Source organism: Lytechinus pictus, chromosome 5 (genome assembly GCF_037042905.1).
Source record: "Lytechinus pictus isolate F3 Inbred chromosome 5, Lp3.0, whole genome shotgun sequence".
Taxonomy (NCBI): Eukaryota; Metazoa; Echinodermata; class Echinoidea; order Temnopleuroida; family Toxopneustidae; genus Lytechinus; species Lytechinus pictus.
The window spans coordinates 20738052-20757777 of record NC_087249.1 but is presented as its reverse complement, the minus strand read 5'-3'; the positions used below and the strand labels follow the sequence as shown (position 1 = coordinate 20757777).

The window sequence follows — 19726 nt, the reverse complement described above, 5'->3', positions numbered from 1 at the left end:
CTTAGGCCATGTTGGGGTAATTGTTGAATTGCCATCATAACTTTGAAAGTTTATGGATAGAGTGAATGAAATGTGGACATGGGTGTAGTTGACAGTCTTAAGTCTCCGTTCAAATGTAATTTATGGTCAATGAACGTGGTATTATGTCATTATATGAATGGTGTTTTTGTGAATGATTATTTTATAGTAGTTTTCAAAGTTAGCACTGCTGCTATAGATATTAAATTGCGTAATGCAGGCGAGACTGCCAGAGGCGTTCCACTTGTTATTAATAGCAATTGTTTTATTTTTTGAGACCTCATCTTTTTCAAGGTATGTAACTGAGTGACATTTAGAATTCATGTCTAGTGTATTTTCACCTTTTATTTTTACAGTATGACAATTTGATGAGAGAAAAGATGGATCTGAAACGAAGACTAGATTCACTTCAAGACAATGCGTGAGTGTTGAGTATTCTTTTTCTCAGCTTTCATCAGTATTATAAGACTCATCTTTATATTGTTCTTTTATCTGGAGTTGCTTTATCTTCATCATGTTTGTTATAGAAAAAAAACTGTTTATTTTATAATATTGCAAAGACAACAAAGCTAATGAGGATAATGTAATAAAAGTCTGAAGAAACAAATGTTTACGATTACTGATAGCAGCTATGTTGATGAAATTCTAATTATGATAAAATAGTCATTAGATAAAAGATGAAAGACAAGCAATCACACCATGTCCCGACAGTGGTCGTTATTGATGATAAATAATTTTTCATCATTTTCATGTCTAACATTTTTAATATAATTAGTGGGTCGATTTAAGTGATGCTTTTATGTCAACAAAAAGTAATCCAGTTTTGCCAATGCACCTGGAGTTTCAACATGCCATCTACCCAATGAGATAGCAAGATGTGTAATATTGCCAAGTCAACTTAGAAAAGTTGTTACATGTTACATGTCATCATAGCAAATAACATTATCGTTAGCTACGTGTACTGCATATCTCGCCATGACAACATAAGACCAGTAAGTCAACTGTACAAGATTACTTTTCTTGTCATGTTGGCATACAAATGTTTATATGTTGATTTGGCAAAATAATATATCTCTCCATGTCAACCTTAAAATGCTATCAAGTTGACTTGGTAAGATAATGTATCTTGCTCTGACGATAACAATTCTTTACATGACTTGGCAAAAACACATACCTTGCCCTGTTTGTATCGCTATCAAATCGACAAGGCAAGATGAAATATCTCGCCTTCACGTCAAGTACATGGCCCTTTAGAGCCTCCGTTCAACACCTTGTGGTCTATCAGTTATTTTCTTACTCTCACTATAGGGATGATGAGCTGAGAGATCTGAGGAAAAAACTTGATGCACAGAAGAATGAACTGACCATCCTTGAAGATATGAATAGAGCAGTGGAAGGAAAGGTATGTCGACAGATTTTAAGATATTGTTGATGAAGTCATAGATGGAGAAAGATAGAGAAAGAATCCATACGGTTTCATATGTACTCCTTTTTAAGGTGCCATTGCTCTCTTGTTGCCAAAAGTGCTGCAGAAAGTCAAATGACATAAAAAAAAATTAAGATTTGTTAATAAAAATGAAAGAAAAATAAGGGTACACTTTATTGCAAATTTGTAGAGGAATTGTAGGAAAGAAAGATTCAAATAGGAGTTCTGTGTACTATCAACACCTCCACTGTGCTAAATAAAAACATACAAAAAAGTGCCAAACCTGGGACATTTAGACATGGATGAATACAAAATCACTGCATCATAAAATCCATGTCATATTCAAGACCGCTTTTAGAATTGCAAAGACAAGTAGAAAAGTTATAAAACATTAGAAAATACACTCTCTGTGTTTCAGCTTCAATATTCTAACAGAACCGATGTGCATTTAGAATTCAGACCACAAAAATGCCTTTTTTATAGATTGCCTTTGCATTACATATATTGCGTAAGGAAGAATAAATCCAGCATCCATGCAAGTTTGATCGAAAGTTTTGTTGAATCTGGACTAAAATCCAGGTTAACATATGAAAATACCACCTTATATCTCATTAAAAGTTCACTTATTGTTAATCATTCCCGTCATATTTACATTTTTATCAAAGCTTGTAAACCAATTTTAGCTCGAAAGGGGATGCTGTAGTTTGAATTAATGAATAAACATAAAAATGCAAACTCTTTTTTTTTCCATTTATTTTCCCATCAAAGAAATTTTCAAAAGTTAGATTTAAAGAACCCAATGGGATACTTAAGGTAAGGTGTAAGGTGTCGGTATTTTACCCTGCCAGTGTTTCCAATGACTTTCCTCAAGAGAGGGTGATTGTTTGAGGTTTCTCTGCCATATCACCAAGGCATTGAAAAGCACTTTGTGGGACTATTAATGGGTCTGTGGATGCTGTGACTGGGATCGAACTCTTCAGGGCACAATAAGACATTGGTTCATACCCGTAATATAATATATCAGCCTTTATGTATACGGTGGTTTGCCAAAAGTATCTGTCAAAGTGCAGTGAGAAGGATGAGGTTGGCAGGTCATTGTGTCCGACATGCTGAACTATCGACATGCTGAACTATCTGAAAGTCCTCTCATCCTCTGGGAGCCTATAAACAAGGAACAGCCAGAAGAGGAAGAAGTCGGGCCACATATATCAGTGTTTTGAAGAAAGACTCAGGCCTTGATAGCATTAATGAACTGAGGACAACCATGCTGGCTAGAGAGGTCTGGAAGCACTTCTATGTTCATGGTACCCGAGATGGCATAGGCTAAAGCCTTTTCCTGCCCTCGAACTGACTGACTGATAAGAACAATCACCGAGAAATATCTGGTTATCAGCACTCTGTATCCTCTGGACACGGGGTTATATAAATCCAATAAGCCAGTTCACGGTTAGCTCATGATCAACTTCTCTCAAATGACCTTTGTGATTTTTCATTAGGATAAGCACTATCATTTTCAAATGTAGATGTTGCGTAAGCTTTACCGGTAGAGTATTCAAATTCTAAGAACAAAAGGCATAGTATAGACCAGGTGACTAGAATAGTACATCAGGGATAAAGTTTGGAAATCTGTTTTATTGTCTGCCTTTGGCACATTTGACTATTGTTTAGGCTACTGTCAAATACCAGTGATTATGAAGGCTCTATTTATTACTCTTCAGCTTGGATGTGATAAAATATTTTGAAAGGAATACATGAATAATCATCAAATCACAAATGCCTATGTCAGTGAATTTGAAAGCCACCTTTATGGTTTATCTCAAATGACCTTTTTCTGCTCGTGCGCAGTTTACAACCGTGAACAGGCTTATTAGTACATAGAAACTCATTTCATAAGTCGGGCCACTTATATCAATGTTGAAAAGAAAGGCCTGAGCTCAGGCCTTGATAGCATTAATGAACTGAAGACAGCCATGGTGGATAGAGAGGTCTGGAAGGGCTTCTATGTACATGGTACCCGAGATGGCATAGGCTAAAGCTATTCCATGCCCTCGAACTGACTTGACTTGACTTACTTTATGCAGATACAGGTGACTTTGCCTATTCCAAAGCTCTTTGGAACACAGAAATCTCCTTCCAGTTTGGCAATTATTCCTTGACAAAGTGGTTATACACCGATCGGCAGTTTAGCAAATATTTTACTTGTGTTTTTTTGTGTGTTTGAATGTTGATGGGCAAACATGTAATGGATTTCGGAAAGGAGACACATTCTTGCTGATTGGTTTCATGTTGGCACTGTTAAATTCTGGTTTCCTGCACCCTGTATCACAAGCGTAGTGATTGATATTACACTTCATTAGCATGCTTGAATGAACATAATGATCAGAGGAATCAATTATTCAGATCTGCATTATGATCAATTGCTAAGCGATGTGTTAAAGGGCTTGGTGTGTTTTGAGGTACTGATTGTTACTTTGGTCTTTTTATGCTTTTTACACAAGAATTTAACTAAGCCCATCCCCTTATCACAGTCACCTTTACCAAAGTGGTTTAATTCTGAAATTTATAGTATACTTTTAATAGACGAGCAGGGTTTGTAGTACTACACCGATCATGGTGCAATGCAATTTTAAGCATGCCTTATGCACTTAATAGTATATGAAGAGTACTGAAAAATCTGAAAATGAAATAGTATAGGGTTTGGGAGAGAGCAGGGGAAGAAAGAAATTCAAGTGTAAAAAGCATATTTGGTTTACCTTAGTTGGTGACTTTAATCAATTTTTCCTACTATGAAATCTGGAATATTGTGCTTGAACTGGCCAAACAGAAATAATTTGTGTTAATAATATCTTTTGATATTCTTTCATTCATTTAATTTTCAGTCCGAAGATAGCAATTTGAAAGTGAAGAGGTAAGTCAGGTGTTCCATTCTTTATAGATTATCACTAAGGAACTTTCTCTCACAAGTGTGCTTATCAATCACTATACGTGCATTTCTCTTTTATATGTCACCGTTTTGAATTTATCACTTAAGTTACCAAATCAGTGACCAAAAGCCACATCATTCATAATCTAATCTGTCAACTCTTCAGTAAAGTATATAGCTACAAACATCAGAATAAAATATGCAGTCCTTTGTTTCAAGTAAAAAAAAAATTGTAGAGGAGATTCACAGTATATAGTACGTAAAACTTTTTGATGATAATACACATCATTTATATTGCGCCATATTTCTGATATAAAACACTCAAAGGGACAGGCTCATCCAATCTAGGTAATTACTACACATTAGCTGATGTGTAGTAATTAGCTTAATTGGATGCGCCAATTGATTTTACAGTAAATTATATCTGTCAACGTATTGTAATTAATAAAGGTATACTAATTCTTTTTTAATACGAACATTGGAACAATGCTTACAAAACGAGAAGACCTATGTTTTCTAATATCATCATCCTGTGCGCACTGGACTTAAAACAATACTGTCACTGCCTTGTAATTTGTACATATTCCAGGGGTGGCATCTCAAAGTAAAAAACTTTGTATATCATTGAAAAGGCGCTATAGAAATATGAACTATTCTCATTAAATTTGTCTTTATTTCAAATTTCAAATTTCAATTTTGGTTTATTCTCGATTCCTTACCCCCCCCCACCCTCTCCACTATGATACAAAACACATTGCATTCCATCAAGGTATGAGGACAAGGTCAAAGGTCTCCAGGAAGAGATTGGCAACATGAATAGAATGGTGAACAATCTACAGAGTAGAAACAAGAGATTGGAGGAAAGCAAAGACAATCTTATCAAGGATATGGATTCACTCAGGGATGGTAAGTAAAATAGGCCTGTGAAATTAAAAAATTAAATTTTTGATCTGAAAAATAAATCAAAATTTTCTCAGAACCAGTCGGTTCTAAGATTCTTTCTGCCTCATATTTAGATCAAATATTCTGTCTTATTTACTTGGTGCATGCCAGAATTGGTATCTACATTTAAGTATTGATTACCCTCTTACTGACACATGGAATCACTCTTTCTACAAAATTATGTCTCCCATTTTTTCCCATAACCATCCTTTTTCTGTAGTCTTGTTTTCCATTTGTACTTGATATTCTTTGCTTATTTTATTTTTATTTCACAAGGCAATGTGCTTCACATTTTTTTTACAATCTTATCTTGACTTCATACTTTACTTTACGTACAGACTGTACTTAATCCTTGAGTGATCAATCTTTACAACCTTAGCTTCTTTGGTTCCTCATTTCTCATATAATTTGTATCTGCTTATGTCAAATATTTTGCATATGAATATCAATGAGTATTGCCAACATGTTTCTGTTAAATGTAATTCATTATTTTGTTGCATTGTAATATATATTTTCTTTTGGTATAAATGAGAAATAAATCCACTTGAACTTTCTTTAAGTTTGAAGTTTGATAACTGGAAATCTCAAATGAATTTTAACTTGTTGGAATTGATACACATTGTCATCATCATCTCCCTCCCTCTCTCTCTTTCTCTCTCCTGTAGAGAAGTCGAGGTGCTCCAAGTGCAGTCGTCTGGAAAGTCAGTACCAGGAGGTGCTGACGGAGAAGGAGAACCTGGAGGAGGATAACGAGGAGCTCCACAAGGAGGTGGAGAACCTCAACAACCTCCTTACATTGAAACAGAAAGATGCCAAAGAGAGGTAAGCTGATATTAAAGGATCATATGACGGGAGGCATTAGTGAGTGGTTCTAGAGACATTTGCTCTCAGCCAACCAGAGGATAGGATTCAGTAGCTGACATCATTTATCAGCGAAAATGTCCATCAAGATGTTTCTTGAAGCACTCCAGGAGAGCCTTTCACCAAAAGCTTTCTCAGTGATTTACCTTTAAAAATGTGGTCTTAGCAAACCTAAGGCAAGGATTTTAGTAACATGTATCATTTTTCAGTGAGAATGACCATCAAGATGTTTCATGAAAATCTTCAGGATATGTCTTTCATGCCTTTGTTGTCTTTTGATTTTGTATTTGCATGTGTTTACATGTAACAGAGCCCTCTGGGAGAACAGTATGCGTCACTGATGAGGCTACCCTGTATAAACAAGACTTAATAATAATAAAACCAGTGTATCGGTGTGTATGTTGTAGTAGGTCTTTTGTTCACCTTGGTACTCGTAAGAGTCCTTTATACAAAGTTTATATAGTCAGACTTTAAAATAGAGGGACACTAGATGTTTGATCAATCAGAATTAGAAGTGGGGTAACAAGCCAAAATTTTGAAGGAGCATGACGTGGCATATGGGGCAAAAATTTTACAACATCACTATAGGCAAATAATTTTACCCTTTTCTTAATGGAAAATCTACTTATTGTGAACAATTTTGATATAATAAGAAAATAATGTATATTTTTCATTTTTTTTTTTCTTTTTCTTTTTGTTGGTCATTCAACTTAAGGAAGGGGGGGGGGGTCCAGTGCCCCCCAGCCCCCCCCCCCACTCTATCTACATGCCAGCGACAATGATGGCAAATATTCTGTGATTGATTCCTTGGTCCTTCCATATTTATGTACCACTTCATAACACATGTGGAGATCATGGTGAATATGGTGTAAATCGTCATGAAAATCGTCTTAGAAAAGGTCAATCGTATTGTCATGTTATTCAAACAAGTTGAAGAAAAGCACATTTATGTACTTATTGTATGCTGTTTGTTTGTCACCAGTCAAAAGGTAAAAGAGTCACCGCTAAAGAGAACTCCAAACTCCACCCTTGCCTTGGAACGCTCTCAAACCTCCAGCAGGGCGTCGCCCATCTCATCGACCACACCCTCGCCCAAACCTGGGTCGGGTAGAGCGGCCACGCCCCAGCAGCTTGCAGCTGCTCTCAAGAGGCTATCGGTCAAGCAGAGTCCGCAGGGCGGTGCTGCAGGAGGAGGTGGTGGAGACGAGAAGCGGGCGTTGTCTCCGGATCCTAAGGATCGGAAAGGTCTCAAGGACCTGGGGAAGGCCAGTGGGTATGAGGATAGGAGGAAGTCACTGAACAGCATGGAGTCCAGACTACAAGCTCTCAGGAGTTCACAGGTAGGTGTGTTCTGTCATTGATGATGGCCAAGGAGACTGCGTTGATTCACAAATTATTCATATACAATACAACTCTTCCAAAAGCTTTAAAATGCCTGAGGCATAGCTTTGACATGACGAAAAACTTTCATTTGAGAACACCATACCCCAGTTTCCCTTCTCATCAATTTTCTTCTCCAAGTACGACAAACCGTAACTGCCCCAAGCAAGCAATTTAAGTATCAAAACACCTGTTTCTTGACATCGGTCCGAAGATAACACAACAGCCCGGCATATACAGTCACAGCAGGGGGCCACACACGATGGGATGCATGCGCAGCGCTGAGTGCGGTCCCTGCAAAGCATGCCGTCCGTTTTATTCGCTTACTTTCCTTATTTCGAGGTCGATTTTCTTCGTTTGAAATTGAAAATGGACTAACATTGGATTACTGAATACAATATGCCTTTGAAAACGTGATTAAATATCGAATACAATAATTTCATTCCGAAGGTCCTACTACAGGCAGAGAAGTCTTACGTAATAGCACAGCTGTTGTTTATCTTTTCGTCCTTTGCTCAACGCTCATATACTGGCCTGTGGAGGTGAAATTGAGACAGCGGGGATTACCCCTGGATTACCTGGCCAAGCGCGGTTGATAAGGGCTTGGAAATGATTTTTGGGAGATCCAAATGGAAAATGGGGTATAACACCGCAGTTTGCAATCTGAAGTGCGGTCTTTCTCCAAACGGGAGTTTGACGTAAGGATGCAAATAGTGTGGGCAGTTTTCACTGCATCGGTATCATTTATAAAAGTAATCATTGCATCTTGTATGCAATCGTAGAAATTACATGGCAAATGTTTTGTCCACTCTTGTGGACTTTCTCAACCCAAGCAATCAGTTACTTTTTGTATTTTATATGTAGGATATTACAGTTTATGGCATGAAAGTCATCCATGAGACAATTGAAAGAATGGGCAGTTTTCACAGACGGGTATCCTTACTATTTTTACATGTAGGATAAGACAATCAAGGACATGAAGAAACCAGCTGTGAAACCTGACCTGAATTCGACGGGAGGAAGCGGGGATGGAGGAAAGAAACAAGCTAGATTTGTCTTGCCATCGAGTAAGAAATTTGAAAAATCACTCGGCTCCACCGGAGGCTCATCCAGATCAAAGTGAGTATTCCTGCAATTATCCGTTCAAATGACATTTGTATTTCAAAGACATTGGTCAACATTACAAAGTTTGTGTTTAAAAAGATCCTGAACTTTAATTGTATTTATTATTGTTCTCATGATCACAAAACATCCAGGAAGAAAACAAATCAAATTTGTACGACAAATTTCAAGATGTCTGACTGCAAAATTATCATTTGATTTCACTGCTGGGGACAATAATTGTATAAATACATGTAGTATATGGAATGAAATTGGGATAGAGTTTATGGTCATTTTTACATTTCACTTAGTTGAAGCTGTTTTCAGGTGCATTTTTTAAGGCTAAATGTTTACAACATATCACAGACACAGGTGACACAAGACACCTTACAGCTTAGATTTGTAAAAGTTAAATCGTTGTCTGTCAATGCCTTTAGGATATCTATAGGTTCCAGGGATGGAGAATTAGTCTTGATACAAATACCCATTTTCGAAATATAGCATGAAATATGGTTGAATTATTGTAAGGTCAATGAGAAATACAGGAAAGGAGTTATGAGATAATTGATAGAAGATTCAGTACCATTCATCCAATTTTATGAAAACAAAAAAATAAATAGGAAAAAAAATGACATTATAGATTCGAAATAGATGTACCCTTTCTCCGTTTAATTGGGGAAAAAAATGCTTTTACTACAATTGAATTTGCATCTGTCATCTAAGGCAGGTATGATAAGAATGTTGAGGTATTTGTATAAAAACAGAAATAAAATTGGAGTATGAATACAAATAGATACAATATATCTGTGTAAATCAGTGAATAAATTTAGATTTGATATGAGTCAAGTGCCTTTTGTTTCCTACTTTGAATTAATACTGTTTTTCCTTTCTATTCTTATTTCTATTTGTTTCTCCCATTTTGCAGACTCAACAGCACTAGGTGAAGAATTTAAATGTGTTTTTACTGATCATTCAGCTCTCTTTTCATGCTCACATTATTTTTATAACCTTCAAAACATAGTATTATGAGTGTAAAAAACAACAAAACATGCTTTAAATGTTTTCATATTCAAATGCATTGATTAAGTGTTTAAATCATCTTGAGAACAAATATAATGTATGTGTCATGTCAATAATCAGGCCCCTTAACACAAAGCAAAGGGATTGGTCGTAAGTATGATTTTGCAATTGATTGCATTGGTCAATATGTGTACTCGCTTGTCAAAATCAACTATACGATCATTCACTAAGTTTTGTGTAAGTTGCCCCAGAACAATAATGTATGTCTTTCTTAATTTGAATTGTACTATTGTTTGATGATGTCTTTCAATGTTTTGCCTTTCTTTCTTGTATTTTGTCTTTCTGAATTCTATAGGCCTCCAATGGATGATAATGAAGTTTAAAAATAGTAAAGTATTCTTTAATAATGTGTGTTGTTCAAATTTTTCTAATACAATCATCCATGCATTATGTGAATTTTGATGGAATTATATATATATGTGCTGTAATACACACCCATGTTTACATGTACACATAACTACCTGTTGCACATATCATTGTGTACATTTCGTTGGGTTGCTGATACTTTTTTTTTTTTACTAACAATAATATAAGATGTTGGTTCATGTATAGCAGAGTGGTGCTAAAATTCATTAAGAATGCAAGAGCTGTTAACACATTGCCAAGAAGTTTGATATGAGTTGGATTTTTTATGCAGCATGATGAATATATTGTGCAATGTGAACAGATCCATGTATTCTTATCAGTGTCCAGTGTCGTCAAAATAAACAGTGATATTGTTTTGGCAGCAGTTGCACAAACTAATACCCAAGTCACACTAACGGGGGTTGATGCCAAAGATATAATCAATATTTGCAAGTAATTATGATTATTGGGAATGGGTTGTTGTAGATTACAAGTTCAATCAGTTGTATGATTGATTGTACATTATGTTACCGGGCCAAAATATGAAGGAAAATCCTACTTCATTTTCAATTATTGGTCAAACGGATACGTCTATCAGTCATACTGGCTGAGCTTCTAAACCACAGAAATTACTCTTAGGCCCCTTTATTTTTATTCAAGAGGATATAATGGCCGAACAGGGATTCGCACACTCAAACTCACAATCATGAGACCATTGCTCTGACCACTAGACCACTCAATGTTTTTACAGTCTACGGAATTGACTCATCTATGGTTCAATTCAACAGATGCTTAGATCGTTGCAGATAAAATCATTGTCATTATGAGCCTTTAAAATGTTTGTATAAAGAGAACTAATCTATTTTGATTATATTGCATACTAATACAATCATATGACCATGGTTCATTGCTGCTTGTGTGGAAATATATCAGTCGCCTCATCCTTACCCAGAAAATGATCCCCAAATAAAGAGCTCGAAATATTCATTACTTTTATATGTCCTATAATCCTGCAACAAAAGATGAAATAAAGTCAAAGTAATTATAATTGGAGAAAAAAAATTCAACATATCTGTACCACAATAATTACGTCTCATTTTGGAATGCACAGGGTTTATCCCAGAGATTGTATCACATCAATTCCACTTATTATCTTTTTTCTTTTTTTTTGCACATTCATTAAGTTCAGATATATTGTTTGGTCAATAAAATCATGCTGCTCATTTTTAAACTTTTTTTTTTGCATTTTGTTTTTGAAAAATATGAATTAATCAATATTTACTGGACACTTTTAACCATATAATGTTTTTAACATTTGCGTGAAAAATTTGTATATTTGTTAGCACAATCACTATTAATACGATGTACATTTTGAGTATTTCTAATAGGATACAGAAAAGAACTCATTTTTATAGCTTTTTTAAAATTTACTCATTTTGAATTCCTAAGATATTATGTGACATCAGATTTAGTCATGCAGCTTTATTTACATTTGTCACTTATTTTTGTGTTATGGGTGTCTAAATTGCATTGACTAACAATTTTGGCACATTGATAATCATATGCACTAGATTTCGATTTGGTGCCATGCAAATTAGATGTGTTATGTCATTGTGTGCAGGCCAGTTCATGCAAGATCATGTTATCAAACATGTTAGAAGACGTGGTTATGATTAGAAGACAGCATTAGCAAAGGTTTCTGGAAGGGAACATTATTTGTAATGATTACAAGTACTTGTATTCAGTGGTTAAAAAAAGGGGAGAAATCGATTTTTTCACCCATACTACCAATCATCAAAATATGAATGTAGTTAAAAAGTTGAAGATTTTATTACAATGCAGTTCATCCGAACTAATTAAAGCTAGGACACTTCATTTGTTTTATACTCCTAGAGTGATCATATTTGATGTAAAAAAATTGTATGCAGTTCAGGAATTTTTTGTAATTTCTTCATGGGTGACATATTTTTCTTATATATGTCTTGTTTTCTCTGTTTTTTGTTGCTTCAAAAATCAATGCCATAAGATCAACAAAAAAAAACCTGTTAATTATGCAGAATATTATGCAGATCACATAGAACAAGAGAGCAAAAATTATGCAAGTTTTCTGATAAACACTATATATCTATTATGCATTTTTTATCAGAATTTCTAATATCAAAGTTGAAAATTTTCATTGTTTTTACTTAAATTTCAGATCGAGTTTGACTAGGTTTTATGATAATATTTTCATACTGTTTTTTCTCATCTGGGCCTTATTAGACGATTGTAATAAAATGAACAAAATGAGATATCCATATTTAGATATATATACTTCTTTACTGATCTGCTACTATTAATATTATATATTATAATGTATACAAAACAAATGTAACCTATTTGTATACCAATAGTAATGAATATTCAAACCCCGGTTATATTGAATAATCATGTATCACATCAATATTTTGTATCGACCAAAAAAAAAATTGCATGCAGGCATGTATCTATTATGAAAAGAAAATATAGTATTTTAATGCACTGCCTTATTGAGTTTATAAAAGAATAATTGAACAAATTAGTAATTCTTATTCTTTGTAGCCTCAATATGAGTCTGAATTTTTGAAAAATATGGAAAAGGATATGCCTGTTTACCTGTAAGAGCCAGTAGTTCAACATAACCTTGCCAAATATCTATTGTGAAGAAATTGTTAACCGTCCCATATTTATGATAGCTTTTTATGTGCATGCACAAGGTGTAGAGGTATTTGCTCATTGTATACAGAGAATATGCTATCGGGATTATGAAGAATGTATATTAATGAGAAAGGTGTATTTGTGATATTGGGCAGAATTGAAGTAAAATTAGAGACATTGAAATAATTACTGGGAAAGTAATCCTATAAAACCTCGTATAATTAATATTATGAAATTACAGACAATAATTTCTTAGAAAGTTATGTCGATTTTCTGACATTACAGAAAGGGGAAGTGAAGAGGGTCCATTCATCTGTAGACATGAAAACAATTTTCAGTTACCCATAAGCCCGACACACACGATTTGATTTGTTGCGATCTAAATTTCAAAGAAATCATAATAACATTTGATATGGACATTCCAACCAATAAAATCTTAGCGTTCAGAGTTCAGAATAGTGGTAGGACTTCTGAAATCGAAATTAAGTCTAGTTAGAGTCTCCTTCAAATTGAGATCAAAATAACATCATCATCGGCATGAAGCCGATATGGACTTTACTCCGACCACAGGGCTTGCCGCAAAGCAAAGTTATGATTTTATCACTCCTAACATTTTTCTGAACTTCAAATGAAGTAATTTTACTTCTTGGAACTTCCACATTTTATGCAATATGTGATTTATTTAAAAAAAATCATGTCGCACCGTGTCGCATAATGTGCGCTGGGCTTTGTAATGCAGTCATACTGGTCAGCAAAAACCAACTCCAGACAGTCCAAAGCTTTCCCGTCATTACAAATGAGTCAATTTCCTTGGTGGGAATGTGACATTAATAGCCTATTTTTGTGCAAGGGTCTGTGGAAAACATGCCAACATCAATCACATTCAATGGCTTCAAAGTTTGAAGTGATTACAATGTAAATTTCTTATCCTTTCTGAAAAGGGGGGCGTTTCATGAAAGGACTTGTCGGACGTTTTATCCGACAAGTCCCATTTTATCCGACAGTTACCATAGTAACAGTGCCTCTCTGCCAATCAAAATCATGGAAAGATGTCTGGGGAGCATTTCATGAAAGGACTTGTCGGACGTTTTATCCGACAAGTCCCATTTTATCCGACAGTTACCATAGGAACAGTGCCTTTCAGCCAATCAACATGCAGGGAAAGATGTCAGATCTGACAACTTGTCGGATGAAAATGTTGATGAAACACTCCCCAGATCTGACAACTTGTCGGATGAAAATATGGATGAAACGCTCCCCAGGTATATGAATTAGATATTCTCTTCAATGTTCATGTGAATTCAGATATTGTGTATTCAGATACTGTGTTCACAATGGCAGTGGTATTTGAAGATATCCGTCCAAATTACACAGAAGTTCTTTCAGTAGCATAATTGGCACTCATGCTAGGCAAGTAATTCCAAGACTTATTTGTATAGTGAAAGTGGTGGATGTAACATAAAAAAAAGAACAAATCTAAAGCAGTAAAATTTGTGAACTATACATGAAAATGTATCTGTTGCAAATGCTAATGGAATTATTTCCCAGAACAAGTATTAAACATCCACTATCCATTACTAGTATAATGGTGTTTTTTCTCTCTCTTTATTCTGTGTATCAATGCAATTTACCTGTATAAAGGTGTTTTAGCTGCTTTTGTGACATAATCTATTAAAGATCTGAACATTAATGAATTTTGATTGAATTGCCTTAATTAGCATAACTTTAGTGTTGATTTTGTAATATGATGTGTTGTAAATGATTTCTTTGTTTTCAATCAGATCTTTGTTCTATTTAGAATGTGTGCTACATAAATGAAGTGTAAAAACATTTACCGTGTGTGTACTTAAGATCATTCAGAATAAACATTCATTTTTTGCTTGATAAGAGTGGGGGAAATCAATTCATTCTAGTAACAATAAGAAAATAAAAATATTAATAGATGATAGTTTAAAGGCTTGTAAAATTCAGATTGATTTAGATTTATATATTATGTATACAGTCTTTAAGGGGGCATTGCTAGAAACTTCCAAATCAATATAAGTATTTCAATGTATTCAAAACTTTCTTTCTATAGAGTATCTGAAAATGAAAGTTGAATGTTACTTATCATTGATCTATCAGTTGCAAATTAGTTATTGATGTTTGCAATTGATTGTTGAAATTTCTGTGCAACGACCCCTAATTCTGATACTTATTCCATGATAGGTAGCAGCTGGAGCTGGATCCCGGGGGGGGGGGGGGGGGCCACTTCCATTGACGAGTGGATACCATGCGCGACCACAGGATCTTGAAAAGCACCCTAAACACGTATTTTCCATATTCTGAAAATGCACCCCTTAACAAGTATTGGCGTGTGAAACCCTACCCTTAACAAGTATTGGAAACAAATACTATTGGCAAGTATTCCCAGAATTGAGCCCCTAAACAAGTACAGCGATGTATTTTCCATATTCTGAAAATGCACCCCTTACAAGTATTGGAAACAAAACGATACTCTTAGCAAGCATTTCCTAAAATGAACCCCTAAACAAGTACAGTGATATTTTATTGTTATATCACGGGTCCGTCGGTCGTCGGTTTTACCTTTACACACCATTATTTTGGTTTAGTACGACCCATGCACCTTTCACACCTCGCGCAAATCGGACACTAAACACGTAGTGTTGGGGCAAAAAGGACATCCTTTATAAAAGATTTTGATTTAGTTTTATCATCCCCGCATATTTGACCCTAAACACGTATATTTTTCCGAGCGAAATAGATACCCTTTTTTCAATGTTTTTGACACCCTTATCACGTTACGTACGTAACGTGCCCTATCTTGAAAAAGACATCCTTTTTACGTGTTTTTTTGGTCGCGCATGGTATCCACTCGTCAATGTAAGTGGCCCCCCCCCCCCCCCCCCCCCCCCCCCCCCGGGAGCTGGATATGTTCACAGGAGTTGGTGTTTTTATCTGGCACTGAGTTTATTGTTTTGATCAGAAAAGTGTAATAGGATAAAAGTAGGTACCTCCAAGTTTTCACAGATAAGATGTTTAATAAGTACACGTATGGTTCTTTTCGGCCAAAGTAGACAACATGTTGACACTAAACATGTAAATTATCCTATTTCCAGCCAAATCACAAATTGACAACTCTTCTGTTTTGTGTAAGGATGCTATTTGAGTTGTATATTAGTCTTTTGATAATTAGGCATTCAACCTTCTGTGTACAACATACCAATATATTTATTAATCACCTGGCAAAGATAATGTCTCTTGCTAAGAAATTATGATAAAAATAGAAGTGGAATTCATGAATGGCTTCTTTTTCATAGATTTAGTTTTTTTTATTTTTGGTTGTTTTATGGCTTTATTCAAACTTGTTTTGAGTATATAAAAATACAGAAGAAAACACGTTTTGTAATATTTATTACAAGGTGAACCTGTTGAACAAATAAGCTGTCATTCTTTTCTTTTGGTGCTTATTGATATTAAGAAAGAGGGAATGTTGTACTTTAAGTACTATTTCACCGTGAAAGCAGGAAAATCCCACTTCCCTGGTGGAAGTGTACTGAATCTTAGGGTGTGTTTCATAAAGCTATTCCTAAATTATGAATAACTTCTTAAAGGACAAGTCCACTCCAACAAAAAGTTGATTTGAATAAAAAGAGAAAAATCCAACAAGCATAACACTGAAAATTTCATCAAAATCGAATGTAAAATAAGAAAGCTACGACATTTTAAAGTGTCGCTTAATTTTACAAAACAATTATATGCACATCCTGGTCTGTATGCAAATGAGGAGACTGATGACGTCATCCACTCACTATTTCTTTTGTATTTTATTGTATGAAATATGAAATATTCTAATTATTTCCTCATTGCCAAGTGAAACAACGAATGATTCCTCCCTGAACGTGTGGAATTAGCATTGTTTAATACTATATGGTTCAGTCATGTTGGTCCTTATTGTCAAATCTGTAAAAAATGAAATATTGTATAATTCAAACAGTGAAAAACAAAAGAAATATTGAGTGAGGGACATCATCGACTATCTCATTTTCATGTCACTCAGTTGTGCACATCACTGTTTTGTGAAAAATAATCGAAACTTTGAAATGTCATAACTTTCTTATTTTACATCCGATTTTGATGAAATTTTCAGTGTTGTGGGGGTGGACTTGACCTTTAAACACAATATTACACAGGGCTTTACACACAATTAGATCAAATCCGTCAGTGTTGAATCAGGCCGTTATCATTTTGGTTTCCAGCAGAAACATTGAAATATTATCTGTGTAGAGTCAAGTTATTGTTGTTAACAAGCTTTGAATGCAAATTTTTTATGTAGTCATAATTTTAAAAGGGTTTTAGGAAATTGTCCCACTGGAATTAAACGGGAAATTTTGGTATCTCGTTTGGCACAAGAACATGTTCCAGACTTCACAAGTCCCTCGTAAAAATCATATATAACTATAGAAATTGTTTTATGGAAGAGATCCTAGATGGGTGTTTCATAAGGCTGATTGTGCAGTAGCGCATGACTTACGTATGACTGGAACATGTTCTTAGATGCTACGTCAGCTACTTAGGGATAGATCATGTCACACAAGAAAGCGTCACCGGTTGTGCGTAAAGTTATTAGTAACTTTACAAATAGCTTAATATGAAACGGGTCTCAGGTCATTACGATGGTGTCTAACGGAACATTTTTGAACTATCCAAACTGGAGGCTGTTATCTGCTCTTCCAACATCAAATAAAAGATGCACCTCAAATACTATAAGGGTCGCTGAACAAAATGGAATTACAAGGTCATTTGCTAACAAAATTGTCAGATTTTGTGGATTATTGTTATTGGTATGTGTGTAAACGTAGAATAATTTGGGGCTATATACTGTATAGTTCACATGGAGTAATTTTAAAAAAATTCTGTAAGATTTGATCATGTGGTTTGTATAAAATACTATAACCGAGATGATTAGAAAATATGTCCATTCCATTATAATATACTGAATTAACCCTTGCTTTTTAATCAAATCATTCCATGGACACATCTTGCTTGGTTACATACATGTACCATGTAGCTATTAGTCTTTGAAACGATGACTTCATTGCACATTCTACTTGACATGTAGGTAATGTTTAAAATTTTACAATTCATTCCAGTGAGATAGCTTTGAAGCTACGCATGATCCAAATGATGTTAAAGTGAATTGTTATGAAAATCTTTGATATTGATTGATACTACATTCTTATGATCATATTTTTGTTTATCACAGTTGAAATTTATAAGTCTGGTAAATATGAAAATAGCAATAACTTATTTGGTAGGCAACAGTGTGACCATATTATGGTACTATTTCAAAGTTTACAAGCAGTACCATTACTTTATTATCCACATTATCATTCCAAATATCTCACTTTTGTAGCTGCTTTGAGAATGTAAATAACAGTCATTAAAGCTTTATCAGAAGAGTGCCCTGTTTACATAAAAGATAAAATCAAATGTACAATTGATTGTAACCAGGGGCCCATTTCATAAAGGACTTGCAACGGTTGTTACTTTGCCATTATAGGAACTACCATGGTAACCTTGATTCTGATTGGCTGATGAGCCCTGTTACCATAGTAGTTACCATAATGGCAAAGTTACAACAGTTGCAAGTCCTTTATGAAACTGGCCCCAGGTCTCTGGCAAAATATGTACATAAAGTTACAATCAATCGTACATATTGATATTATCTTTTCGTATTAATACAGAGCGCAGATTGTGTATATAAGAAATTCTAAACCCATTTTTAAATGAGAATCAATGTAACGTGTAAATACCTCATGCATGACAGCCAATAATGCAGTCCTTTTTTTTATCTTTTTAATGAATAATGTGAATTTCTGTAATCATTTTCTACTGTGAGCATAGATGTAAAGGCCCTTATCCTCGAGTAATGATCAAGGGACTGTCCTTTGTAATTGCGGTGTCAATCAAGCGTATATTTGTATTTATTAAATAAATAAGAAATACTGTAACATTTGAAGATCTTGTGTGTCTTTGATTTTGATAGTATTTTTCCCCAATTTCATTGTGGGCTCTGAATAAGAGGGACAGGTATTTCACGAATTCATCCATCAGTTACTTTTACTATGTTCTTCCTTCACAACTGATATAATGAACCAAAATCCTTGCAATCGATTGGTTGAAAGCCAAATAGCCAATTTGTACAAGTGAATATCACTGATAAGACGCTTCATGAAATTCTTCCCTGAAATACCGGTTTTTGGGGGGCTGGCAAAAATAACGGTCTCTTTGGAGTCTGCCAATTTCCCCAGGAAAATTCTTCCCTGATAAACTGGTTTTTGGGGGACTGGCAAAAATAACGGTCTCTTTGGAGTCTGCCAATTTCCCCAGGGAAATTCTTCCCTGATATACCGTTTTCCTGATATAGCATTTTTCCTGTGCCCTCGTTTGATGAGATTATCATTGAATCACAACTATGGAAAGCCAGCAAGTCAGTAACGCTGTGATTTGTAATTGAGAGCACCACATTATTCTAAAACTGGTCTTAACTATCTATATCAGTCCATAATCGCCCCACTTCAAGATTTTGGACAATAAATCCGTAACGTGAAAGGGTCACATCGCATTGTTTCTGGACTTTTCTCTTTCAAGTCTTGCGCAGCCCTTTGAGACCAAATCTATGATGCACGGGTATGCAGTTTCAAAATTATGCAATATTATGCAAGTGCATGTCGGACCCAAAATCGCAAAAAAACATGACGTCATGTATATACAAATCCAATGCATAACACTAGGAAAAAGTTATAAAGGTAACAAAAAAAATTTAAAAAATACATTACAAGAACATTTATAGTGAGTACCTGCACAGTGCACATCAATATCCAGTAGATTTTTTTCCCCCTGTGATATCAATGAGAATCATTTTTCTCTTACCTGTACACAAAGCATGGAGAAAGAACAAGCAGACCACA

At 34.9% G+C, this 19726-nt stretch overlaps 1 protein-coding gene across 6 annotated transcripts in view; it reads left to right on the top strand.

Moving 5' to 3' along the window:
- LOC129261676 (putative uncharacterized protein MYH16) overlaps positions 1–12441 on the top strand; it is a 44572-nt gene extending 32131 nt beyond the window's left edge. For 3 of the 6 annotated variants that reach the window (XM_064099990.1, XM_064099989.1, XM_064099987.1), the window contains 8 exons: positions 375–439; positions 1327–1420; positions 4324–4352; positions 5137–5273; positions 5975–6131; positions 7153–7510; positions 8509–8669; positions 10027–12441. In XM_064099990.1, coding sequence (XP_063956060.1) covers positions 375–439; positions 1327–1420; positions 4324–4352; positions 5137–5273; positions 5975–6131; positions 7153–7510; positions 8509–8669; positions 10027–10054 — 1029 coding nt within the window. In that variant the 3' untranslated portion in view covers positions 10055–12441. Of the gene's footprint in view, positions 1–374; positions 440–1326; positions 1421–2212; positions 2348–4323; positions 4353–5136; positions 5274–5974; positions 6132–7152; positions 7511–8508; positions 8670–9576 lie in introns of those variants that run through there. The other 3 variants (XM_064099991.1, XM_064099988.1, XM_064099992.1) reach the window with 2 other exon arrangements.
- Positions 12442–19726: the final 7285 nt, after the last annotated feature.